Source organism: Perissodus microlepis, chromosome 17, assembly GCF_051167445.1.
Source record: "Perissodus microlepis isolate ML-2025 ecotype Zambia chromosome 17, ASM5116744v1, whole genome shotgun sequence".
NCBI classification, from domain to species: domain Eukaryota; kingdom Metazoa; phylum Chordata; class Actinopteri; order Cichliformes; family Cichlidae; genus Perissodus; species Perissodus microlepis.
The window spans coordinates 6248858-6276350 of NC_140477.1; the positions used below are offsets into that span (position 1 = coordinate 6248858).

Genomic DNA, 27493 nt, shown 5'->3' on the forward strand with positions numbered 1-27493 from the left:
ATTTCTTTGCATTTGACCCAAACTCCTAACTTAAGTGCATTTAAGCTGGCATGGCTCAGATCAATGTGTTATCTATTATGACCCAGGTCATGATACTCTGTGATACTCTTTACTGTACAGCGCTGTGATAATGTAGTGGGTGGGACCAATGGGTGGGCACTGCACCGACAGGGAGGTCCATCAACATGTGTTGATGGACCTCCCTGTCAGTACAGTGCCAAAAGAGGCTTAACCGCACCCACTGAATAATCAAAACACAGTATGTACTGAATGTGATAGCCAGTCTCCCAGCAGCCTACAGTAACAGCTTAAAAGAGGTTTTATGGTTTGTTGTGTTTTGTTTTTTCTGAGCTTCTTTTTTATAAATATTGGTCCTCGTTTATCAGAGATTGTGAGACCTTACAATCCTAATAATAATTTGATATTGTTTGATTAGCATCAGAACTCCAGCTAAAATATTACGATGGTATCACTCTCAGGGGTTATCTCTGTTACACCTCACCCACAGCAAGTTTGTTTAGGTTATACAGCAGCGTAATGGCAAACAGTCTTTTCACCAAAGTATTTCAAAGAGAAAGAAACTAAACTGCACAAAGACATACACTTGTGGTCAGAAATTCAAATGCAGTCATCACGCACATGAATGTCATGATAGTGTGGGGGGGTTTCAGGGTGTGTAGCATACATCTTTAATGACTTTAATGACTTAAATTGTGTTGCTTGTTTGTTTTTACCCCTCAAATGTTAAAGGCTGACAAGGTATTGTCATCACCCTGGTGGGCGGTCGGGCGATCGGTATTGACACCTAAGTTTCTCGATAACACGACAACACGGTGACGTAGGAGCTTCAAATTAATATCATAAGTACATCTACTAAAAAATTTTGACAAGTTCAAATCTCAGTAATCACAACGTCAGAGGTCAAGTTTTCTGAAAATCCTATGAATGCAATAACTTCAAAATGAGGCAACATAGGATTTTTAAACTGATACCACAAGTGTGTCTACTCGGAGGCTGAGAAGTAGAACTAGCACACGCCAGTATTTTATAATTTTTGTACTGTGCAGGTCTGCATAACCCATTCAGTTTAGGGTTATGCATTCGAGATCATTCAATTGTATATTATGATATATTGACAGATAAAAGTGTGCTCAAGCATCTTTGTAGTCAGTGTTCAGTGGCTGAGCAAAGGCTCTGTGTTCTGGTTCAAATCCTGCTCCTGTGACGAAGCATTTCAAATGATGGTATTGGTATTATCCAGCATCTTAATGAAGATATATATCATTCAGTATTTAAGAAATTTGCAAACATCTAAACATTTATTTCTCACACATAAGTTGTAAGAAAGCTGATGGGAAACTCAGATCTTAAATGGATAGCACTGGGAATAATTGCGGGTTTTTAATGCTTCATGCACTGAGAACACAAAACATTGTGTGAATCAGTAGTGCATAAAGACTTGCTTCTTCTGCATTGCTCAGGCTGATCTTCAGCATCTATTCATGAGCTTGATCCTACTTTCACCTGCTCTGTCTGCTGGTGCAGGCCTCCTTAGATGACCTGGTGGTACCAGGGCCCACAGGTGCACCATATCCATGCTGAGCGAGGATACCTGATATACTGCTGCAGCTCAGAGGTCCTGAGCTCAAACTATCCTCTAGCCTCAGTCTCCTGGTAGCTTGTATTACAGGCACACACCACCGCACCTGGCAAGAAGCAACCTCACTCACAGAGCTTTTAACTATTAACGTCATCACATTAGAGTAGTGTCCATCAATAATGGAAGTAATGGCAAAGCAAATAACGACTGATATGAGATTTTCTTAATTAGCAGAAGGACGTGTGTGTGTGTGATCATTTTGTTTATGCACTGTCAGATAAACAATAAAATATTCAAAGATTTGTAATAATCACATAAACAATGACAAACTCAGGACACTGATGGAAATCAAACTGCAGGAATTCTGTTTGGCTACACAAGCAATTTTACATTCATGAGGCAGAAAACAAAGACTGAAGAAAACTGTAAACCGGAGGCTAACTTCTGAGGTTTTTCTCAGTTTTTTACAAATGTCTGTCTGAATTGTGTGACTTTGTGAAAGGTGTGACTTTGTCAGGTCTTCCAGAGTAAGATGAACTTGTCCTCCCATTAACCAGCACAGGTATTTATCATTTTGCCAAACCTCATGGGCTATTGTGTCAAGATGGCAGAGCGGTCTAATGCGCTGCTTTCAGGTTGCAGTCTCCTATGGAGGTGTGGGTTCAAATCCCACTTCTGGCAGCAAATTTCTCGCATGTAGCAAATGGAAGATGCTGTTCATCATTACAAAACCAGTCACTATGCAGGGTTGAACAGTGCCCAACTAAGAGACCTGTGTTATGAGAAATTTAGATCTCAAATGCATTTTGTCAGAGTAACACTAAGAATAGTTGTACCCTGTTCATCTGAACAAGTCGGTTTCCCGCACTGAAAACACCTGAATGCAGTAGTGGCAGTCGAATCTACGCCTTAACCTGCTCAACCATCTATATCTTCCACAGCGCTTTTTGGTGATATAGATCATTCCACAGAGCTTCCTGTTTCCTCTTAAGCCCTCAATACATGCTGCTGTTACAGAGGTTACAGATATGATATTATGGTTGGTGCTTAGAACTTTGGTCTCATAAAAGCAGATCTCAATGTGTTTTGAAGTGAATTCAAAGTCCAAAGCATTAACCATTACACCATGGGAGTGCCAAAATAATGCCATTAGAAAATTAGCTGGAAATCATAGGATTGTGCTGTTGGCTGGAAAACAAAATGAATCATATTAGCTTTAGTGGTTAACTTGCATTTTAATGGTATAAAGCTGATCATGTAAATAAAAAAAAGAAGGTCAGCCCTGATTTTACCAATAATGCTCGAATGACAATAAAGTTGCTCCAGTGATTTCAAATTTGCAGATTTGTGTAAAAGAAAGTGATTCTACCAGTATGTGATAGTGCCTTTAATAAATAGTTAGCACAGTGCACATGACAGTTACTATATATCTTCAGTAAATATATTAGTGACATGAAATTAATGACTTGCTTTGTTGTACATGTCAGCTATTACAAATCCCACCAACGTGGAATTAGACCTGACACAACACCAGCATCTTTACTTGAACAGTGTCAGACAAGGTACTTATTGTCAGAGGTGGGATTTGAACCCACGCCTCCAGGTGAGACTGCGACCTGAACGCAGCGCCTTAGACCGCTCGGCCACCCTGACACCTCTGTAGTCATGGTTTCGTGAAGTTAAAAATTTAGGACAGCTGCCTATGCCATCTAAAATGTTCGGATCATGCTGTTGTTACAGAGGTTTGGATCTTTAGCCATCAGAATTGTTGTCTACCACCCTCCTGGGAAGAGCTGAGGAGAGCCCCAAACGAGAGGTCACCCAGCAGCCACGGAGCAGAGGCCAGAGGGGGTTGCGGTGACGTGCCCGCAGGCTCTGCCGGCAGCCAGCTGTGCCAGAGAGGACCGGGCCTCAGGCCCAGAGGCCAGAGGCCTGAGGGCACCCCACCCCCCGGAAGGGGCCCAGCTGGGCCACAGGCGCCAGGCCCCGCCAATCGGCCATCAGGAGTGAGCCGGTACATACATGAGCACCCAGCCCCAGACACCAAGAAACACCAACACACCGACCTCTCAGGGCATCAGCCACTGGCAGGGTGTGTGGTGAGGGGAGATAGGCCTCCATACCTCGAAGAGCCTAAGATGTTCCCAGAGAGGTGGAGTCTAAGACCCAAGCTGACATATAGACACAGACGAACACGCGCACGCAGACACAAACGTGCATTCCCACCCCCATATACACAAACAGATACTCAGCACTCACCCGACGTGGAGACAGACATAAATAGACACTGTACACACATTCACACCCCCCAAACATACTCTATATCCCAGGTCCGGGTACCCCTGCCCCCAGAGGGGCAAACCGTACCCAGACCCAGGAGATGTAACCCTTCTCTCTGGGGTGGAGGAAAGCAGATCGCCTCCTTATCTGCAGTAGCAGGGAGGCCCCGCATCCCAGACCCCAATCCGACGGCCAGCACATCCTCCCAGCCCCCCAGCCCTGATGGTTAACAGAACGGGGGTGAGTGAAGAAGTGCATTTAAAACACAGGAGGGCATGGTGCTTCCTGCCAGAGAGCAGCACGGCTCCTCCCGAAAACCCTCAGTGTCTATATGCATTTAAAATTGAGGGTAGGGCACCAGCGCCAGAGGTGGGTTTGAATACACAGACTATCCTCTGGATGCTGTATAACGTGCCCACCCCCAAGGCCCTATATGTATGTGTTATGTGAGAGTGTGAGTAATGCGGATGTCTAGGTTGCGGAATAAAATTGAGGCACAGGCGGCCAGAAGGGGACAGAGGGGGAATGCCTCCCCTGCACCCTGGTGACAGACCTGCACCCCAAGCCCTGCGTGTGTGTGGGTGTGGTGGAGCGGGAAGAGGAAGGCAGCTGAGGATGGGGAGGGAAGAAAGGGAGGGGCAAGCGGCCCCTCCCTGGGTTAGGACACATTCATCTTACAGCAGAGAGAAAAATTACACTTGACTCAGGCTGCAACACAACATCTATCCAAAGCTCAACCCCACTACTGAGCGAGAAGGATTTGAACTGCTCCGTCTCCAACCTGGGCTAGTGCACATCTCTTTAGACAACCTGGTGGTCTCGGGCTCCCCCAGGAGCCATATCAATATCGAACTTAGTGCGGACACCCGACCAGCATAGTCCAATGTAGCTCAGAAGCTCTGAGCTCAAACGATCCTCCAGCCTTCTGCTACCTTGAATTACACGCACACACCACCGCAGCTGGAAGAAACATCTTCACTTACAGAGCTTTTAACTTTCACTGTCATGTCACATCATCACATCTGACTAGTGCCCATCATCAGCCAAGATGCAATGCAGTAAAAATCTGGTCATTTCAAAAGAAAGGAAGTCAGCCCTGATTTGATGGACTAATGCACAGTTTTTTTTACATTCCTGTTAATGCTAGAGGAGATGTGGAGCTCTGAGTCAGCCTATACTCTGCACTCAGCTCTCCTCCACACAGTCTCATTTATAAGGTGCTTCACAATCCCAAACATTACAGCTAACAGCTGAATTTTGCCATTTAACAAAATCCAATTAATTTGACTAACATAAAACTCATTGCAGCGGCCAGGGGGCAGCACAAAAGTGAAACAGATTTGTAGGTTTAGTCTCCTTATATTCCACAGAGTTATTGGTTCTGTTTTTACTTAGCCAACATAAACTAATGTAAGTCTATCAGCAGCAACCAACCAACCACGTTCTGTACTGAATGAAGATGGTGCTAAATAAGTTCTTAAAATTCCCACTTTTAGCTCTTATTTCTTAAATCCAGCTTCATAGACAGTGTTACATCTGTGTCAGTTTTGAGAGCAGGGATCCGTGATGTAAATTAGCCTTTATGCATGTAGTGTTTCATGTCCACTTTAAAAGGGAACACTTTTGTCCATAGCGTAGCTGCACAAGCTAATGAATGACCTCTCTTTTGAACACAAAACGCCCTCACACAAAACAGGAGGGGTACCTCCAGAGTTTGGTTTTGTCCGTTTATTGATGGTAGTTTTGTGCTTGATGCAAAACGCTAGTATAACATATATTTAACACATTGTTGTAGAGGTTAATCGTAGAACCAATCTGAGGTGGCACAGTAGCGGATTTTATTTTCTATATATATATTTTTCCCTCACAAGTTGCACTAAAATCTCTCCAACAGGGCTGCTGTTGGATCCATAACAGCCACTTTAGCCTGAGGCCCTAATGAATAACATGTGTTGCTGATTTTCTGTGTTGCCATCGACTAACTGAACAGCTGAGCGCTGATAGTAATGATGTTAGTGTCGATAAACTGAGCCTACTGAAGTTTCTATCTCATGTACTTGCTCTCAAACTCCAAACTATACTCGCCATAGTCAAGTTTGTTTAGCAGCTCCATTCAGTGCTCCACACCTCTGTGCTTGATCTCTCATCCTCAGGTTATGTCACATTCCAGGCAACATGTTGGGACAGAAAGCTCACCTGAAACTAACAAGAAAGTGATTTCGTGCCCTTCCTTTGGACCTAGCTGCAGATTAGCATGATTTTCCTTGAGCTGAGGGACAACTTCTTCGTATCTTCTTGGAAAATTCAGAGTGTTTGTGAAACAGCCTTGTTTTCCTCCTCTGGCCTTCTGCTGTAAATTTGGGATAAACAAGCTCCCCCCCCTGCTGTTATGACACTGATGGAAACACATCAGGAGCTGATAAGTGTGTAACCACACCTGTATCCTCCCCTCAAATCTCCCATCCGCAGCTTCATTTTCATATTTCCTGCTGGGTGCTTTTTCACCTTTTGTTGTCTTTTCTCTCATATTGGATCCCGCAGTGCCAGTCTCACCCTCTCTCCAACCCGGTTCTCCCTCTCTTTGTCACTGGTTGTCGATCAACCAGTCAGTGACATGTGGAATTTTTCATCACCTCGCCCCGGGGGCACCATGCTGCCTGCGCCTGTGTATCGTGCTGCTTTTTTTTCCAGTCCTGCCTTCTCTCTCTCTCTCTCTCTCTCACACTCATGCACACTCATTCTCTCCCCGCGGTATTATTCTGAGTCAGCCAGTGGCAAGCTATGGTTTGTTGTTTGTGGTCAACCCAGCTGTATGGGGTAGCAGTAGCTGTCAGTGACTGATCAGCTCTCCATGGCCTATCGTCCCTCCAGCTCTGGCTCCTACACTGTGGTTATCATCCCGCTTAAGACCAGTCTGTGCAGCGTGGACGCACTTCGCTTCTACCTATGGGTGAGGATAGAGGTGGTATTTGTCTGTGTGTGTCTGTACTTACATCATCTGTTTTGTCTCCCTGTTTTCTTTTAGGAGTTGTATGAATGATCAGACTGTTGTATACTAAACATGTTTTTGATGTGTTTATGGCCTCTTCTGTCTCTGGGGAAGTGTCACTAGTTTGGTACATTTGGCCAACCTGCAATAACCTGACTTTTCCCACTTCTCTGGAATGCAACATCCATCATTTCTGTGTTTATTTTGACTCATTTACTCATTATTTTACAGTATTCTTATAAAGAGACAAGTTTATCTAGGCTAAATGGCAGCATATTTCACTAGTAAGTTCAATCGGTACAAGCTACAAGCTAAAAGGAACGAGTGCCAAGAAACACAAACAACTAAAGTGCAGGGACATAAATGTCAGAAATCTTATCTGTTGATTAGAACTGAGATTGTTAAACAATTATTTTCATTAATCTTTGAACAGATAGCAAACAATGCAAAAACAAGTGTAGTCTCACAGACAAAAAAACTTTTTTAACTTTTTAAGCAAATTTAAAGAGGTAAAAACTTCCAATTTTAAGTCTTCATGTCTGCATAAAGCTAATTCAGTGTCACACGAGTCATCCTCAGTTCATTCTTTGATTGCACTGTAGGACAAAGGCAATTTTAATAATATGCCTAACATGATATCTGCACATTTTTTGATGCCGTCTGAGGTTTTATTACATTTATTCTGTTTTGTGTTAAACTCAACTGGTGAACACCATGCCTCTATAGCCCTGCACAACACCCTGACACAATCAAACAAACGACTTCTGCCACTGATTCAGATTCAGCACTTAAAATTCAGCATTTTTAAAGCTGGATAAGTTTTGCAAAAGAGGATTTTGTGGTTTCTAAGTGCCTCCTTAGATTGCTTGGTGGAGTATTACTCAAGTTACTTGACAGGCTCAGGCTCAGGGCTCTCTACTCTCACTGTCAGTCAGGTTTTTCATGTGTCATGCTGTAATAACATCCAACTTTTGGCAGCTGTGCAAAAAGCTTTTTTTTTGTATGATTTGCCTCAGGTAAACACTGCTTGCAAAGTACTGAAACGGTGAATTAACAATTCATCCATATCTTTTTGTCTAGCAGTAATAAGTTCTGACTGTTATTGAATTCCAGCACACAGCTAGACTTGCCTCACACAGCACAGAAGTGTCCCTCAACACACCATTGGGGAACGGCTTTGTTAGTTGAAAAGACACATTTTGGATTCATATAATGATGATGCACCACCCTCTGTTCAGTTGCAATGCTACTCTGCTGCACATGCTGCAAACAGTGCTGAGATAAATGTTGGAGCTGCTCTGCTGAATAAAATATGTGATGACAGCATTTCTAAACTATCCTATTATTGCATTATTAACATTTAAGAAACAAAAGGTTTACGCTTATGAGCCAAATAATAAGTGACAACCTCCTGCAACCCATGTCAAATGACCTAATTAACAAAACAATTGATTGACTATTAAAATAGTATATAGTTAGCTATAGTCTTGATGGTGTACCCTGCAACACACCACAACCATCAGAAAATCACACCAGGAATCAAAAATAAGATCAGCCTGATATCTGTGCAGTGATATCAGTCACCATTCAGTCGATAATTAAAAAGAAAGTGAAGAACAAAAACTATATTTTAAACAGTGCTTCCATTATATTTTTATCCATGGGAGAGAAGTTTAATAGGTGCTACCAAGGGGCAAACTCCAGAGCTGAAAAAGTGGCAAAAACTGCAGTTCCTGTAGCTGCCACTTGAGGCTGGCACCAAAATGAAGTTAATCTCCACAGACACATTCAAAGGTTGAAGTTTAGAGATTAAAAAGCATATTTACTGCCTGGTACAAAATAGGGTTTGGGCCTGTGTGGGTAGTTTTCTCTTTTTAATAACTCACCTGCCTGTATAATTGGCTTGTTAGTCTCAGCATTAATTGGCTCAATTAACGTATTCCTGCACCCAAACAGTTTGTGAATGCAGCTTTCTGACCAAGCTAGCTAGAGTTAGCTTGATAAATTAGGGCTCCACCCTTTCTTCCATATATGGCAGCTGAGTCCAAAACCATTGGGGGACGTCACGGTGACTACTTTCATCTTTGATACTGTCTGTGGAATCGCCATGATATTTTGCAGTTGTTCTCTTGTGGTAGGGAAACTATATTCTGCTAATGTCAGTATGTTTAGCATAAAATATCACGCTCACCACGTTTTTTTTTAACTTCTCATGAATTTTACATTTTCTAACTGGAAAAATGTGGATTTTTAGGGGTTAAGGTCACGGCACAATCCTATAGAAATAGTCGCAAGTCTAATGGTTTCTTTTAAACATTAACACATTTGAGACAAGAAAACAGAGAAAACTATAGAGCAAATGTGCATGTTTTCTCACTAACAGCTAACCAGCCCAGTGGTGTATATGCTTTCTCCATTCTTTTCTTTTTTTTAAATGTAGTGTTTGTTTGTGATAACAGTAAGCCGACTCAATGTGACAAACTTGTAGATAATATTGAAGCTGATCTCTTTTTCTCAAGGCTCTCAGAGAGTTGAATGTTTTCACAATGTACATTTTTGGTTAACTATCATAACTGAATCATATGTGGCAAACTGATAACATAAGGTTGACGGCCATGGATTAAGAGGTCATGTTAGCACTATTCAGATTAATAGCACATCTCATTAATACTAATAGCTTTTTAAATTTGTTTTCCATTTGAACAGCACACTCACTCACTGTGTTTTTCAGACAAGTTGAATTTTCAATTAAATGTGATGCGCATCGTTGTATGTATAAAGTGCGTGTGTTGAGTCAGGTTGCGTTCAGTCATTTCTATCTTTGCTTTATTCGGGGTAGCATGACTCTACAGTCATCCCAGTGACACATTCCCACATGTCAAGCTCGATCTTCACAGCTTCCTGTTGAAGGATCAGTGTAACCAGTTTTCCGTTAGCAGTAAATCTACTAACGATCAGCAGCCGAGCCAGAATAAATTTAGACTATTAACTCTAAAATAGAGAATAGAGTCAGTTCATCTACTTAAACCACATGAGTTTCTAATGTTATTTTTTCCGGCCTCACTGTCGTTGAGATTACAGTGACTCTAATGGTCTGAAGTCATGAATCCCCACCGCCACATGTCATGTTTCTCACTGTGTGTCTTTGTTTCAGCCTATTTAAAGAGCCTGTAACCCCGCTGGGCATAGACAAAAGAGCTAAAGGCCACCTGCTGCTCAGTGTTGCCTGGTACACAGTGCCTCAGGGCCTCTGGTTTACATGCTTCTATACATGAACCTGAAGGTCAAACATGTTAGCCTAGTACACAGGGACATACCAAAACTGGTTCTATCATATAACTCAGCACAAATCCAAAGTTTTCCATTTCATTTTGCTTCTTTGTGTTTCAGATTAAACGGTTGAAGGATCTGGAGAAGGAGAAGGACGCTCTATGGTCTGGTCTGGAGATTCTGGAGAAGGCTCGGCTCTGGTATCTCCAGCGGCTGGAGGAGAACAGGGCTTGGCAGGATAGCATCGAAAGCAGAAGTGGATTTGTCTCCAGAAATGAAGATGGAGCAGAGGTACAGAGAAGGGCCTCTTTGATTTTACTGACATGAGGCTGTCATGTTTAATAACGATGAATGATTACAGTCTTAACTTCCTTCTGACTTCGAAAAGGCTTGTAATTGAAACACTTCGTATGCTGGTATAAAAGCAACACGAATCACAACTGGCTGCCTTATTGTCGAGGCTGAAGGACGGAAGTTACATCGGGCCTTACCATAAATTTTAGCATGCACAGCGTCCAAGTTTAGTGGTCAATATCTGAAAGATTGTGCAAGACTTCAGCCTCATTCCTAAACGACAAACATTTCCTGTAATTACATCATTTTAAGCATCTATTTCATTTTCATCTGTTAGTGAGAGCATTCCTCACCAATCATGAAGATGAGACTTATGCTTGGCATCCATTCGGGTGTTTCTAAGCCCACTAACAGTTCTGTGTGCCTGTCCTCAGGCTCGCTCCTGCCTCCTCAGGTCTCGTATCCAGCGGGTAAACGGTTCTCTGGGCTCTGTGATGAGTGAGCCCAACGCCATGACCAGCAGCAACCCCTCTCTGCTTGAAGCAGTGGCAGACAGTGACCTCCGGTGGCACAACTCAGTACTGACTCAGGTAAAGAAACAACCCTCAAGGAGGTAGAAGAAATACATTTTAATTAAATATTGAAACATCTTCTTTAAGAGCTTTTAATAAAGTTACATGAATAAGTTTTGCATCAGCGTTCTTATGATTTGTCCCTTTGTGTAACATTGTCATTTTTCATGTTTTAACAGGAGGTGAAGAACAAGAACTGTCAAATATCCTTGTTAGAACAGGAAAAACATGCTCTCCTCAATCAACTCCATGCACTGAAGAACTGCTGACTATAAGCTTACACGTGTATTACATCCCAAACTTACATTTAACTGGATATCATACAGTTATTTGCATGTAAATATGTATTTAAATTAATAAATGATAGTAAATGATACATTATTTTTTTCTTTGCTTTGTGTGCAGTGAACCAGCCTGACTGGAAGGTTTTTGAATAACTTGACTGACGTGTTGAATGTGCTGCATTTGTTAAATCCTCATGACTATCATTTAACGTTGACCTCTTTATGCTCTCTGCTGCTGATGACACATTTAGGGTTATATCAACATCCAAGCATTTCCACGAATTTGTTCCTGCACTATTTGTCTAATTAAAATGTAAAAGTATATTAAATAACAACTGCAAGTCCAGAAAAAGATGCACGAGGCTTCATTTGAACCGTAACACCTTCTAGTTTCTGTAAATGTGCTTGCTGGGCACGTGAATAAATCATATTCTAACTGTAAGAGACCCTATGAATATATTCAGTTGTATGCAGACGTACAGTTGAATAATAGATACACCTGGATCACTGCATTGATTCTTTATGAAATGAAATGTTTCCATGTTTGGAGATACTGTCTGAAATGGATGGACACAACATGACTAAACTGATACCACATGAGCAAATGAATTCTTTTTTTTCCTTTACTGAATGCACTGAGTAAGTGCAATAAATGAGCCTCTGTGTTTAGAACTTCTCCAAAAGACACTTGAAGCAAAGTAATCTCATTATAATAAAGGCTTACAAATTTGAGAGACTAGCTCACGTCTCAGTTTTAATTACGTTCATTTCAATGTAATTTATATAGCACTAAGTCACAAAACTAGTTGTCTCAAGGTGTTTTGTATTTATATTTATATTATTAGCAAGACAACCCCAACAATCACACGAACCCCCAACGAGTTAGCAGTTGGCAACAGTGGGAAGACAAATTTACTTTTAACAGGATGAAACCTTAAACTGAACCAGGCTCAGGGAGGGGCAGCCATCTGTTACAACCAGTAGCTGATCACTTAATAAGAAGTACAGAGATTCACATTGGTGGAAAAGTGAACAAAAGAATGATCATCAATTCACATTAAGAAAAACTGCTGATAGCTAAATGACTGTTGCTGCTACTGTCTTTAGAGGGTGTCCTGTAAAGATTACAAGAAGAGCTCAAGAAACAATCCTGGAAGAGTTGTTCAAAACAAAACAAAATAAAAAACTGGAGAAACAAAAATATACAACACTGTTTCGAGGGGACACGGTACGGGACATCAGCTGCAAAGCCTCAGCCCCACTGTAGAGCACGGTGGAGGGAGCATCATGGTTTTGGGCTGCTTTGCCATCTCAGGGCCTGGACTGTGAGAAGTCACTGAGGGGACAATGGTTTAAGGTGGTATTTTGAAGTGGTTACTTCAAAGATGGGAACCAGGTCACAGTGAGTTCTCTTCAGAGCAGTAAGTCTGGTTTCAATCAGCTTGCATTCAATGAAATCAAATTGGCAATTAAATCTATTCTTTTTATGGAAATATTGTGATTAGCTGTGATTTAAAAAAAGAATCTATTACTGTCTGCATTTACTGGAATTTACAATAAGTAGGGATGGCTGTAGCTCAGGAAGTACATCTACAAATTAGAAGGTTGATGGTTCAATCCCTGGCTGCTCCAGTCTGCATGCCAAATTTCCTTGGGCAAGATACTAACCCCAAGTTTCTCTCCAATTGGAGTATGAATGTTGAAATTCCTCCACTAATAGTGACATGGTTGCTTAACTTCAGAATGAAATAGGCACTCAGTTGGGCTCATTCGCTGTAGCTGGCTCAGAGTGATTGCAGTGTGTGCGAAATCAGTTTGCATTTATAAATTATCTGGCGAGTGATTGCAGTCAGTTTGGAGACATGTTGCATCCCACCAGGCAACCTGTACAATTGCCTTACAATCTAAAGTGGTCGGTTACAGAATTAAAAAAAAGTGCAATCACTAAGCAAACACTACGATTTTCCTAGTCACGAGACTTACTTTTACCCCTCCGCTGTAGAAGGCTGATGAGATATTGTTGGCAGGCGGGCAGACAGGTAGCATGGACACCCAACTTCATGAACAAGGTAACTTGAGAACAATGCAATTAGGGATTTTCAAATCTATACCATAGGTGCATCACCTAAAAAAATCTCAGAGGTGTTAAAATCTCGTTGACCTGGACCTCAAGGTAACGTTTTTCTGAAAATCTTGCAAATCTGATAACTCAAGGGGGAAATCCTCAAGAAGACTTTCAAATGTATTTATCATTTCCTGGTGCATTTACCAGGAGGCTGAGGGGCAGCACTGATGGTTCTCATTTTTATTCCTAGTATCACTCAGGTGTAATTAAGCCATTACTTCCTGGCTGGCATGCTCGACTTCATTTGTCACAAAAACATGCTGTACAATTTGTTAACAGTACTAAAAAATGCTGACATCAGCAGTGCTACCCTTTACTCTCTCTGTAAAGCACGAATGGTATTAATTTGAAAGTCTAGATCAGGGGTAGGCAACTCCAGGCCTCGAGTGCCGGGGTCCTGCAGGTTTTAGATATCACCCTGGGTCAACACACCAGAATCAAATGATTAGTTCATTAGCAGGCATCTGGAGAACTTCAAGTTATGTTGAGGAGGTAATTTAGCCATCTGAATCAGCTGTGTTGGCTCAAGGACACATCTAAAACCTGCAGGACACTGGCACTTGAGGCCCGGAGTTGCCTACCCCTGGTCTAGATGATGTCCTTGAGTTAACAGATTTGCAGGATTTTGAAAAAAAGTTGCCAAATTTTCTTTGACACATAAAAAAAAATATCAGTCTGCTCTATAACACAGTTGTTTGTTTATTAAAATATGCATTACACAGTATAAAGCTGCAACATTACTCAGTGTGGGATAATGCACCATAAATGCCTACCATATTACTGTGTAGCAAAAAAAAGGCTTATCAGCCACATTACTGACTGAGCTGAAGAATTAAGATTAAGGGAAAAATAATGAATAAATGATAGCTTATATGAAACCCGAAAACCAGTAATTACACAGGCCTGAGTCATGAGAGGAAAGAAAATACAGTCAGATCTCAGATTATTTTAGCAGCTCGTGTGAGAAACTAGACAAAAATGTGGCAGTTCAATTGTACTGATGGCCAAATATGTTATTATATATTCAGAAAGTTATATTTGGCAAAAACGAGAGGTAAACATCGATAGTTTTATGAACTTAAATAAATAAAACATCTCAACAGGCACAGTGTTGTCAGTGAGGGGGTGACAGGGACTTTTCAGAGTTATATCCACCGACATCTAAACCGCAGTCTTCACTATTGGCCGAGTCAACTAGTCTCTCTCTTCCTCTTCTGCTGTCATCCTCCTCCTCCTCCTCCTCCTCCTCGTCTTCGTCGTCAGCGTCCTGCTCCTTGCGGGACCCCCTTTCTGTCTTGGGCCCTTTGCAGATCTTGAGGTGGCGCGTGAGGTGGTATTTGGTGAGGAAGGCTTTGTTGCACTTCTCGCACACAAAGTCTCGGCGGCCCTCGTGAGAGTTCATGTGCTTCTTCAGGTGGTTGGTCTTGAGGAAGTGTTTGTTGCACTTTGGGCACTGAATCCTCCGCTCGCTGTCATTGAGAAATGAAGGAGATTTAAAAACAACTATTAGACACTTTGGATTCTGAGAGTACAATCCATCTGTTGACTTTTAAAGCAATGAAGTGACGCACTGTGTGTGAGAGAACATGTGCTGCTTCAGGTCGTGTTTCCTGATGAACGCTCGATCGCAGAGGTCACACTTGAGCTTCTCCGCCCCGGTGTGGATGAGCATGTGCGACGCCACGTGGGACTTCTGGGTGAACGACTTCTCGCAGACTGTGCATCTGTAGTTCTTCTGACCTGTCAGTGCGAAAACATGTGTGCATGTGTTAATCAGTCTGTGTGCCGAGCATCTAAAGTTACACCATTTACGCTGTACCTACCTGTGTGAATTTTCAGGTGCATCCTGAGGTTGCTGGGGTCGCTGAAGGCTTTGCTACAGTACTCGCACTTGTGAGGTTTCATCCCCACATGGCCCATGAAGTGCACCTTGAGTTTAGTGGATGTAATGAACGCCCGAGTACACATGCTGCATTTGAATTTCTTCTCCCGCACGTGGCCCTGACCTTTTGCCCTGGAGGTAATGTTATCAGAGTTTCTATCACTGCCGCCCCCGCTGCTGGCACCGGTGTCAGTGTTTGTCTGCCCTGCAGCAGGGTTGTGACAGGGCCACGGGGAAGAGGAGGAGCTAGAGGTTTCATTTGTCAGCTTCTCTTCCTGGTGAGAGTGTTGCTGGGGCTGCTGCTCCTGTTGCTGTTGAGTTGGTGGTTGCTGTTGTTGATTGTGGTCCTGCTGTGATGGGCTGTGGCTGTGTGGAGGTTGGGTATGGCTGTGGTTACTGTTATGGCTGCCAAGATGAGACTTAAGGTCAGAGAAGGAGGCGCACTCTTTGCCACACTGGCAGATCTGACCCTCGGGTACCTGTGTAACACCTGAGAACCAAAGAAAAGGAAGTTAGAGAGTTGAGAGTGTGGGCCAGTCAATGGCATCTATTCCTTCATCCTCCAGGAACTGCCTGCATACTCTCACCATATGATTATTGTGTACCAGGAGGTACCTAGGACCCACTGCACCAATGTAGGGTCAGACAATGGGTCCAGCTGTTTACTCACACTCGTACTAAATGAGGGTTCCTTAACTTTATACAGAGGGTTAGACATATTTAGTCATGTCCGCTCACCCATCAGCCTGCAGTAGTCTCTGCTGTAATAGAAGAGCAGCTCCTGGTCCGGGTGGATCTCAGTGGTTGTGCAGAAGAAGAGTTTACCGTTAGCAGGGTACGCCACCAGATTCTGCTCTTCATGTGTCCTGGACACACAAACAAAAACGTGTTAATTTTAATTTGCATTGTGGGTAATGTAGGCAACTATGGCATATAAAAACACAAGCATTCACCGAGCTTTGCGGACGAACATCATCCAATTGCATTCGTTCTCATCTGTTGTCACGATGCAGAACTCTAGCACGTTGTTGTGGTACATCTGTGACAGAAAAACTTGTTTATCATGCGGTCCCATGCTTTCATTGTGGTTTTGTATTGAATGTGGCAACTGCACTCCTAACAAAGGGCCACAAGATTAACCTTCCATATTTGAGGTGTGTCCTTTTCCGGCCAATCAGAGAGGTCCACGTTGCTACAATGCTGGCCAACCATTGGTCCAAAACAGGTCCTTGGTGGAATGACGTCCCGTGCAAAAACTCCTATGAGTGCAACCACATGCACATTTAAACATGAGCTTAGAGTAACATCTGAGGTCTGTCCTCATTAATATTCAAGGTTCTTTTCTTACCGAGCGGTTCGTCGGCAACAGAGATACGCAGGCACAGCGGACGCGGGAGAGAGAGGCGAGCCCGGCTTTGGATGGGAGCATCTGGGATGAAAGTGACTGGGCCATGCTCAGGACAGTCTGAGGTATATGAGCACTCACACAGTGTGCACCCTAAAACAAAAATGCACATTAGCTTTAAAGATTTCTCCATAAGCTATCGATTTTACTTGCATCCATCTTTTCATGGATAGGAGACTTGAAGTTAAAAACTCACAGATGCTGTAAGCATTGACCATGTTTTCCTTGTTGGAAGAGGAATCCTCGAGCTGCAGCGTCGAGTTCACCAGCACCAGGTTGTTTTCCGGCCCCAGAGAAACCTCAGCAGTGATGGGGGACACGTTAACGGCCTCCAGCCCCATCCCAGAGTGTCCATGCAGAGACACAGGCTCCAGTTGGTTCTGGTTGGCCATGGAGCCGGTGAGTACCACACTTACTACGCCTGAGTTCAGCTCCCTGTTTGTGTGGAGTTGCTCCCCAAGTCCCCCTGCTCCCCCTCCCCCCGAGTTGCCCACTCGCCCCCCCATGTGATCCTGTTCCATTACCACTGGCAATTCGAGCACAGGGGGTCCATGCAGGGGCATCACCCCACCAGAAGAGTCCACCCCTGTCAGGCCCTCGTGAGGCTGGGGCTGCCTTCCCCCTCCGAGCTGCTGCTGGGTGTCAGGCACCGGCACTACTCCGACTCCATCCATTGAGGCCAATTCCTCCCCCATCCGCTCAGGAGACATGGGACTGCTGACACGTGACTCCATGGCAAGCCCTGTAGAGTCCAGCTCATGAGCACCTGTCTGGTGAAGGTCTGCCTGACCACTAACTTGTCTGGAGTCCATGGGCACCAGGCCCTGCTCCAGTGGGCCTCCGGGGCCACTATAGGGATCCAGACCTGAGGAATTGTTGCTGGGCACAGACAGGGTCCCATCCATGTTAAGGCTGCTGGGATGAATATACTGAGGTGGAGGACGGTCTGCCAGGTAGGACAGAATACCTGTAGACCAAAGACAGAGACCGTGTGGGATATACAACTTAAATTAAACATTGCCCTCGCCTCTAGATGAGTGTTCTAAGAAACCTTAACCCACCTGGCAGTATGTGTCGGAAGTAGCTGCTTTCCAGGTGAGGGTATGGTGGAGGCGGCAAGGAGTAATTCCTTTCAGGCAGGCCGCACATCACCCCTCTATCACTCAGTGGACCCATGGGGAGCATCAGAGACAAGGCTGAAGGGAGAGAACCAAGGGAAGGACCCAGACTGGGGATGGCCACTGGCATACCTAAACTCCCAAACCAAAGAACAGGTAAATACACACTGACGCTTGAGACAAGAAAGAATAATATGCAAACGAAAAATATGATCTATCTGCAAACAAAAACATTTTATACACCAGCTATAAAGTGAAAAATAACTGTCAATAGCTGTTTAATTAGTACATGAAACCGGGTTAACACTGACAGCAGAAATCTGGACACAGTCATGTATGCCCCAAGAGTCTGAGCAGGCCTCGACACAACCCATATTGTAAATATGTGTAAATATGTGAGGATTGTCAGGATGCTTTCAAGCTTGATAGCTTCATTAACAAAAATCTAAGTGCAAGTGTAACTTCTGATGACGAGTCAGTATTTTACAAGTATCAGTTAGAAAACAAACTAAATTTCTTATAATTATAACTTTGTTTAACAATAAGAAATAATTATTACAATATGCTTTGTGACTTTTTCCCCTTATTGGGTCTTCCAGAAATCAGAATTAAAAGCAGAATAGCTGGAGTGAGTATGTTTTGTTTATAAAGGACAAAATGTGCGGACCCTCACAGATCACCGGGGTCGGTCTAATGTGTTCCCAGCTACAGCATTAAGAGCAGGAGGCAGCGTGTTCCATACCTGGAGTGGGAATGGGATTGTGCGTGGGGGAGGTGGGCAGACCCAGGTGGCTGGCACTCACTGAGGACACGCTGAGCTGGTCCATGCCCACAGGACTGAGGTTCATGTCATTCATCCTGGAGAGTCAACATCAGAGGCAGCCTGAGCGTTTAGCCAGAAAGCTAGCTAACATACACAAGTAAGCAGATTTTGGGAGGGTGAGGGGGTGAAAAGGTTATTGTACCAACCTCGCGACCGTCTTTTTTTCTGAAGGGAAGCGTTTTAAACAGAAAGCACACAATGTGCACACAGATTAAGTACAAAGGGCACAAACTTACCTGAATTTAACAACTGAGGTCTTGCAGTAGCCGTGTACATCTGAGTGGTGCTCCTACATGTCTGTCCCTGCGAATTAAAGACAGCAGGCTTGAAATAAACTTAAAGCGCATGACACTGACAAAGAAGCTAAAACTAAAGTCAACGTTATCAGATTTTTTTTTTAAAGAAAATAAAAAAGCTTTGCAACTAGCTAGCTAGTTAGCCCAACATCTCCGGACTGGCCGCACTGTTAGCTTTGTTCGAGCGGTTTCTGCTGGGCAGTATTACAAGTGTAACTCGATACGTCCGTAAGTGTTTCTTTGTTGCTGAAACGTTGATGATTTTAAAAGGAAAAGCCGTGAAAACAACAACATACCAACACAATACCTCCATGACCTGGGCCATGACAGTACTGCCTCCCGGCGCATGCGCCGTAGCATAGAAGGATGGAGGCGCGTCGGCTGATCACAGGTCAGTAAGAGGGATAACCTCCTCCTAATTTACCTTTAGTTTTTAATAATATGATGCTGTTTAATGTTTTCATAAATCTGTGCGGTGTTTCTTAGAGAAAAATGTAACTAGGAAACGGTTGTTTGCTTTATTTTGTTTCCTTTGGTGCTTGTTTAGCTGTCCAGGGAATGATGTTGGTGAGTAGGAACACGGCAAAGAGGCTGTAGATCGGAGGTGTCAAACATAGGGCCCGGGGCCAGAATCGGCCCGGCAAAGACTCCAGTCTGGTACGCTGGACGGAAGATATGGTGGAGGGTATAAAGTTTTGTTCTTTTAATTGCATTTTTATAAGATTTCCAGCTGTTCCTGCTAATAAAGAACGCCCCCCCCCCCCCCCACACACACACACATACACTAAAGTAGGTAAATAGTAGACAATGAAATGACAGAAAAGTTCTTGTTTTTTTACTGTTTAGTAAAAGCTTATTTAGACTCTTCACTATTCTAAGAGACACATTCTTCTTCTTTTAAATAAAAAATACTATAAAAGGTAATATTTTAATTATCTAATTCTATAGGGTTTGTTTAGGTTGTGATTTTTCTTCTTCTGTTGCTGCTCCAGTCTAGTTCTTGATTTACTGATTTGTCAGATAAACTTGAAGTTGATCTTACACTCCTCTGCCGTGACATTGAGGAGTGTGTGTGCTTTTACTACCAGTTGGTGATAAGTTTCAAATTTTCGGCACTGAAAGATTGAATGCTATCATGTGGAACAAATAACTTCATGTTCTGATGTTTCATGATGGTTTTACGTACAAATGCTACCTTCAACTCATATTTTGTTGTTGGATTAGGATTTCAAGGACATATAGTCCCTTGCAAAAGTCATCTATTATCATTGTTGATAAAGAAAAAAGAAAACAAAGATAGATGACTTTGGGATATTTTATCCCAAAATACACCAAATAAATCCTAATCAACATCCATAAGGCTAATTGTTGAATAACTTACAATGAAAATTACTTATAAGCCAATAAAATTTTCCAGTCTTTTTTTGTCCTGCTGCGAACTGCTTCACACTGTTAGCGGAAGGAAGAAAACGTTTTGTAAACAATTTTATCTTGTTGAGAAAAGCTACATGGATTCATCTCCGCCCAGGATCACACCCACCCTTGTCAGCAGCCTCAAAACCCCCAACAAACAAGCTGTCACTGACTACATCGAGGGCAGCTGACTTTGTTGTTGTTTTCTTTTCTTTTTCTTTTTTCTTTTTTTTTTTAAGATAACACGTTTCATCTGCAAAATTCAGAAGGAAACTCGCACACACACCAGTGATGGTTGTTGTAAGGAGGCTCTGACGAGGTGAGTTGAAACGATTCATTTGGTCCTGGATGGTTTGAATCAATGTAATACCCTCTGACTTTATGATAAAAAATGTATTTTTTCTTGTTATTTCAGCAGAATGGCTTACCACAGTCAGGGGATGATGGAGCACATTTCACTCGTCCGTCCGCTGGCTCTCCACGGCATCTCCATGGACAACAGCGGAGCGCACCGTCAAGACGCGCTTCGCCTCGGACTGCCTTGCCACCTGGACGCCTACTTTGACCCCGTGCACGGACAGAGATTACCCTGCAGACGATTCTCCTACATCCCCTTTCACGGACCCCTCGGTGTGTGCGATTACTCTTTCGAGCCCGCGTTTATCCGGAAAAGGAACGAACGGGAACGGCACCGAGTACGCTGCGTAAACGAGGGTTACGCGCGCCTCCGGGAGCACCTGCCTCACGAGTTCGACGACAAACGGCTCAGCAAAGTGGAGACGCTGCGAGCGGCCATTGACTATATCAAACACCTGCAGAACCTGCTGGATGTAAACGTCTCCGGGGTGGAGGTGTCACTCGGAGGGGCGCGCAAACTCGAGCGGCTACAGCAGAGCTCGGAGTGCACTAGCGATGGAGAAACCCAAACCAGCCTAAGCGAAAGCGGGGATGTTGTTTAAATAGCCCTGCCTGTCACTCAGACCTGCTGTGTGATCAAAGTGTAAAAAGGAAAAAGGGACAGTAAAGATGAGCTGTAATTATTATTGAGTCATACTATTTTTATATCATGCAGTCAATGAAATAATAATGTCTTTCTTCACTTTCGGAAAAGGTACATGTTACAAAATAATCCCAGCTCATTTATGTCATCATTAAATCGAGTTAAAAAAAAAAATCATTAACGTCCTTTTTTTTTTTTTTTTTGCCACATGTTACAAGCTCTTTGTGGTTGAAAAGTATCAACAAGGTTCCTGAGCTTGCTTTTGACTAAAACATAACCCTGTGCGAAATGTTTACAAGTCACTTCTTTAGAGAGACTTTGTCATACATGAGGCCAGGGGGCCAGAACTGGCCTGGCAAAGACTCAAATCTAGCCCAATGAGCGCTTTGGAAATTATAAGCAAGTCCTTTTGAACTTTTAAGTGTATTTTCATAACGTTTACAGCTTTTTCTTTGGATAAAGACCTCCCCTTTTCCCATTCATACTACACCCAAATGATATGTAACCGATAAAATGACAAAAGTTCCTGTTTATCCACTATAGAAATTTAAGTTTTCTTGTGTTTTTTTTCATAGCTACCGTAATCACATACAGTACAGTAATAGCTACCAGAGCTTTTTCTGTAATTTAACATATTCAACACCTTTTTTCTTATACTAAGACATCTCAGGGATTAAATGTTTAGCTAAATGTCTTTCCACTGATGGAAAAGGGGAATTTCAACTGGTCCAGCCCAAATAACATGTGTGTATGTGGCCTATGATATAACACTGGTTCAACATTGCTGTGTCAGAGTCCCATTTTTATCCATCCTTCTGCCATCTTAACTGCATATTTTAGTCAGTGTCACGGAGGAGTTGGAGTTTATTTCACCTTTTACTGTGGAACCTCGGGGTGCACATCACATGTTGACAGTCTCTTTGCTCTCCGGTTACTTTGAAATGTTTTCCTCAGTTTTAAAGCGCTAGATTTAGATACAAATAAACGGTTTCCATTATGTAAGTTAAAAAATAATGGCTTTCCCGTGCACAGGTCTAAGGTGGCATGTACAATCATGCACTGAATGATTAAGCAACTCAAAAAATCTGCTGTTTGAACTTTTCTGAGCCTCGCGCATGGGCAGTTTGGTTGTGCAATCAGAAAATCTGTTCTAATCAATGGAATAAGGTGATGCTATCATTCTGCTTTGACACACAAGATTTCGATTGAGTGGAATTTATTCTCTTTGGTTTGTTATTTAACAACAACACGCTCGGTCTCGTCTTGTTTCAAGAACGAGCGGCTATTGATATAGTCATAAAAAATGAGAGAAATGAAATCTCAAATCTGCTACTGAACTAGTTAAGTAAATAAATTTATTTCTATAGCACTTTTCACAGATAAAAATCACAACAAAACCAGAAATAAAAATTAAGTAATAATATAAAACAATAAGTTGAAAACATAAAACAACTAACCACTTTAGTTGTCATTAAAGTGGTTATTTAACTTCATTTGAACTTGCTGCACATTAATATGAGCTCAAGAATTCAGTTAGTCTCCTGATATATTTGTAACTATGAAAACGCTTTTGGCCATGACAGAAAATCAAGGATTTTTACTTTGCTGTTGCTTCTCTGTTGTAACTGTAGCCCTTCTGATAAGCCCTTTTCTCCCAACCTGACTGCTGAGAATCTTGTGCTAAAGGCCATTTGCTGCTCAGTGTTCACTCTGGACAAAAACCTTCTTAAGCCAAGCCCGAAGATGAACAGCACTCAATGATGACATCTACCTTCTCATTTGTAAGCTGTGCATTCTGAGTGTTTTATCTTACTGCTTTATGTATCAGCTGACAATACCAAGGTACTCCTTGCTTTTTTTCTGGCATTTAACTTTTATTTTTTGTAATAAATAATCAGCATTGTCAAGCAGTTTGTGCAGCTGTAGATTAGCACACTTGATTTCTCGCCAGTGTTAAATGGTTGTTTGCAAAACCATGCTTTTAAAGCAGTTTCCCAAGCACTACTTAAGCAAGAAGCATCCCTTCACAAGAAAGTATGTCTCTCTTTCTTCCTTTTTTTTGCACCTAAATGTTCTTCAAAGACCACCTACCTACTTAATATCTCATGGTACTCAGGAAGTTTTTGCCTTCTAATATCTTGAGGAATGCATTTATCAGGGAACCCTCAGCTTCATAAGAGGAAACTCTAGAAACATTCGTCTCTACTTCTACTATTTGCATGTTTATGCTTCCAACCTCCGCTGGCCTGCATGAAAACAGCCCCTTTCTCATTTTCTGTAAAACCAAAACCACAAATTTACCCCCAAAAAGTAAACATTAGCGATATTGTATACAGTTAAACGGGATTTGGAAAGCCCTGCAGAATGCACGCCAACTGAACCGTGCAGATAGGGGAGAATGGCATTGATTTCCACTAAAGCATGACAAACCCTCAACAAAAGGCGTTTGGTAGTGCAGTGTGTGAATTAGACCCAATAATTAGCCAAGTGCTGGTACTCTGCGCTTGATGGTTCAGCGGCACTCTAAAGATGGAAAACATGAAGCTACTACTGAAGCTACTAAAGCTTCTGCCATAATGGATGTTTTCTTTCCTGAAGTACACAGGCAGATTCTAATCGGATTCCTGCACAGATTCCTTGGATCCACCTCTCTATTTCAGTGTGAAATTTGTTGCCTATGTGTGCGTGAGATTTAACCCATAATAAAGAGGAAAGGGTTGTGAGGAATCATGTGGATTGTTTTATTTTTGGAAAGTGTGTTCCACATCCTTACCTCCTATACAATCAGTTTTTTTAATCTGAGGGACTAAAAAAACAAAACAAAAACAACTGCTCAAACATTGTTGCCCTCTTAACATCTTGTCACACAGGGCCACCATGGGCCCTTAGTAAACACACGCTTGAGAACAATTGGGTATATCCCTTACAGTGTGGTGAAAAGCATGCTAAGCAAGATTTCAATTATGTAGTCACAAAAACAGAAAGATGAAAACAATAAAGAAAATAACACGTGCAAGAAAATGAGGAAGGAAATTAGAATACAATCAGACAAGCAAGTTTAAGCTCTATGTTAAGCCTGCTGATCTATTCCTGTTTGCGCAAGGCTACACATTCGTGCAGCTCATGGCGAGAGAATTCCTGCAAACGTTTGCGATGACTAGGCGCGATAAAGTTTATCAGCTGCAGTGAGATCAGTAGGGGACCACCAGGAAAGATTGCTGCCGCATGTTCAGACACAGAGCCCTCATCCGGGGACGGAAACGGAAGAAATGGGACTAACAGGGCACGCAATGATGCTGAGGTGTCCTCCTCAAACTGCAGAAAAACACAAGTGGAGCTCAACTTAAAAAACATGTTTTGAAAGAGCATGTGTTTGTGGCAAAGCAAGTTTATCAGCGTTAGTTCATCATTACTATTACAGCAGTGGGGGAAGCAGCTGCTTTACTTTATTGAAAGCAGTAATGCCACACCATAAAAAAACCTTTTGTAAAACTCCTGCATTTAAATAGCTCGACAGTTGAAAAGCCTGCATCTGTGATGGTGTGAGATTGCATTTGTGAGCATGTCGTGGGTAACTTCCCCATCTGTGAAGGCCTCATTAATGCAGAATAATCTATACAGGTTTTGGAGCAACATATTCCGCCATGCTGATTGCATCTTTTTTTTCCGGGGAAGCTTTGTTTATTTCAAGACACAATGCCAAAACCACACTTTGCGTGCATTCTGACAACATGGCTCAAATGTAAAAGTTCAAGTCCTGTCAAATTCTCAAAACATTCACCACATTCTGAGATGAAAAACAAAGAACACACTGAACTGTTGTAATCCTACGTCAAGAAGCATATGTGGCTTACAAATGCACTGATGTCCTCGCTGTCTGAAAGCTGACATAGTGTTGATAAAAGAAGCAGTGATGTAACACAGAGATATATGTAGTCCAGTTTATTAAAACATGTTGCTGGCATCATCTCAGTAAATCAGCATTTTCTGAAATACTCAGTCTGGCAACAACAATCGTGCGATGTTCACTTCAAAGTCACTTAAATCATCTTTTTTTCTACATTCTGCTGCTCAGGCTGATCTTCAGCAAATCATCTTGACTGAGACTACATTCCTGAAAGCACTGAGCTGTTACCATGTGACTGGCTGATAAGATATTTGAACAGTTGAACATGCGTTCTAAATAAAGTGGCTGGTCAGTGTATAGCGGGGGAAATAAATGCAATGCTTAAGAGAATGCTTGAGAGAAAAAAGGTTTATTTATAGTCACACGTATCCAGGTTATTAAAGTGATTGATATGTGAGAATGTAATGGATAGTAATACAATTTTACTATGTAAGTAAAGGTAAAATATTGTATTTATTTTTCCATCACATTTACAGATGGACAAAAGTTAAAGCACAATCACCACATATGGCCTTTAGACATCACAGGAAAATCCAGGTCCTGTAGTTCACTACATTTTATACATGTAGTAGGATATGTGCACTGTAGGTTCTGCTGGTCACATAATGTAATGTAAGCAGTGGTATACATACATTAACTTACATGTGACTTTTTGTCTTTTATTTTCTTGTATGTATACAGTTTGTGATATAAAACTGTAGAATTCTAGATTAGTAGATTCATTTCTAATCTGAAGTCCGAGAGAAAATAATTTCTCAGATGAAACTCAGCAAAAAAACAGGAAAACAACAGAAAACGCACCAAAACTAGAAGCAAAACTACAACAATACTCTGACTAGTACTTTTACACTGTCTGTGTTTAGTCAACATGGAGATAAGCATCAACTCAACAGGCGAGGTAAGATTTTCTGAATATCAGAGACTGTTTTCTTAAAGTGTTTAGGACAGCCCAGTATTCTTTGATTGGTTCATCTTATCTCTGTACAAATACAATTGTGTGATTGGATCAAAAAATAAAGTTACCAGGGAGGGCCAGGATGAAAGAAGGGTGGGATGAGTTTTAATGACCCATACTGGTAGCCTCATGCTGAGCCTGATGGCCATTAGATCTACCTACACTATAACAAAGGGGTGGGGAACTCCAGGTCTCAAGGACCGGTATCCTGCAGGTTTTATTTGTCCTTGATCCAACACACCTGATTTGAATGGCTAAATTACCTCATCAACATATCTTGAAGTTTTCCAGTGGCCTGGTAATAAACTAATCCTTTGATTCAGGTGTGCTGACCTCGGATGAGATCCAAAACCTGCAGGACACTGGCCCTTGAGGCCTGGAGTTCTCTAACTGCTGATCTAACAGTTTGCATGAGTTTGTGAATAGTATACAGTTCTTGTTGAGAAAAATTCACCTTAATGTTAAGTGACTGTCTTTAGTGAATCAAAACATGTGTATTTTGCATGTGTTGCATGTGTATTTCTTTGTCTTTTAGTCACTTGAACAAGTGCAGCCTGATTTTGCATCCCAGCATGATGGACATGCTCCCAGCAGCATGCTGCAAACCCTGCACCAAGCCCTTCTGGATAGTCAGGAGCTGGCTGCAGAAAATGCTGCTCTGAGGCAGATTTTAAGAGATTTTAAGATATGTTCACACACTTTCATATTTGGTGTGATCTTCAAACCAAATCTGAAAATGATATATTGAAAACCTTAAATGCCAGACCACCTCCTCCACACACACACACACACACACACACACACCATTTTCTCCCGATTCAGCTTCAGCTCACAGGCTGCTGCCTTGATTATTTCCTGTTACATTTTAGGATTAAAGCTTAAAGCCATCTTTTCCCCTTTACTGCTTTCAAGGTGATTTCCAGGTGACCAAGAAATAAGGTACCAAACCATGATGCCCCCTCCACCATAGTTCACACTGAGGATTTGTTGGCTTTCTTTCCTCCAAATATAGCTTTTATTTTTTATTTTTTTGCTGTTAACTTTTTTTTTATTTGTATTTATCTATTTTCCATGTTGTTTGTATGTGCTCTTGAATTTTGATAATTTGTACAGTTTGTGTTTGATCTTGAGTCAAATGAGGCATGATTCACAAATATCAGTCTTTCTTAAACAGCAGACTATTAGTAAAGTGATGCTAAGAACATCTGATTCTAGGTGGATTTTTCGAGAAGTCTGCATCGTGAACAATTAATCTGCCGCTCCCTTTAGGATCATCACAG

General features: G+C 42.2%; 3 protein-coding genes, 2 non-coding genes and 2 pseudogenes across 7 annotated transcripts in view; 3 read left to right on the forward strand and 4 right to left on the reverse strand.

Annotated features, from left to right (window-relative positions):
- The window catches only part of LOC146369120 (suppressor APC domain-containing protein 1), a 24875-nt gene extending 12873 nt beyond the window's left edge, over nucleotides 1-12002 (forward strand). The window contains exons 1-4 of one of the 2 annotated variants that reach the window (XM_084909759.1): nucleotides 6548-6830; nucleotides 10260-10430; nucleotides 10868-11023; nucleotides 11185-12002. In XM_084909759.1, the coding sequence (XP_084765885.1) occupies nucleotides 6732-6830; nucleotides 10260-10430; nucleotides 10868-11023; nucleotides 11185-11274 (516 nt within the window). In that variant the 5' untranslated portion in view covers nucleotides 6548-6731 and the 3' untranslated portion in view covers nucleotides 11275-12002. Of the gene's footprint in view, nucleotides 1-6547; nucleotides 6831-10259; nucleotides 10431-10867; nucleotides 11024-11184 lie in introns of those variants that run through there. The other variant, XM_084909760.1, reaches the window with a different exon arrangement.
- On the reverse strand, nucleotides 1453-1711 carry LOC146369121 (signal recognition particle RNA; annotated as a pseudogene).
- Nucleotides 2199-2281, forward strand: trnal-cag (transfer RNA leucine (anticodon CAG)). The gene has a single exon. It is a non-coding gene; the product is annotated as a tRNA-Leu (tRNA).
- Nucleotides 3171-3253, reverse strand: trnal-cag (transfer RNA leucine (anticodon CAG)). Its single transcript has one exon. It is a non-coding gene; the product is annotated as a tRNA-Leu (tRNA).
- On the reverse strand, nucleotides 4562-4841 carry LOC146369124 (signal recognition particle RNA; annotated as a pseudogene).
- A 2093-nt stretch (nucleotides 12003-14095) lies between the features above and the next one.
- On the reverse strand, nucleotides 14096-19309 carry prdm4 (PR domain containing 4). 2 transcript variants are annotated; one of them, XM_084910764.1, is made up of 12 exons: nucleotides 19235-19309; nucleotides 18879-18945; nucleotides 18562-18677; nucleotides 17763-17951; nucleotides 16898-17668; nucleotides 16645-16794; nucleotides 16437-16555; nucleotides 16250-16335; nucleotides 16035-16162; nucleotides 15238-15786; nucleotides 14986-15154; nucleotides 14096-14883 (listed from the first exon to the last, which is right to left on the reverse strand). In XM_084910764.1, exons 3-12 carry the CDS (start codon nucleotides 18674-18676, stop codon nucleotides 14529-14531), a joined length of 2631 nt encoding a protein of 876 aa, XP_084766890.1. In that variant the 5' UTR covers nucleotide 18677; nucleotides 18879-18945; nucleotides 19235-19309; the 3' UTR covers nucleotides 14096-14528. The 2 variants fall into 2 exon arrangements, with proteins under 2 accessions (XP_084766890.1, XP_084766891.1); XM_084910765.1 differs by having other exon boundaries at nucleotides 18562-18726.
- LOC146369126 (achaete-scute homolog 4-like) lies at nucleotides 19241-21524 on the forward strand. The gene is made up of 4 exons (XM_084910766.1): nucleotides 19241-19329; nucleotides 19486-19623; nucleotides 20591-20670; nucleotides 20767-21524. Exon 4 carries the CDS (start codon nucleotides 20771-20773, stop codon nucleotides 21308-21310), a length of 540 nt encoding a protein of 179 aa, XP_084766892.1. The 5' UTR covers nucleotides 19241-19329; nucleotides 19486-19623; nucleotides 20591-20670; nucleotides 20767-20770; the 3' UTR covers nucleotides 21311-21524.
- Nucleotides 21525-27493: the final 5969 nt, after the last annotated feature.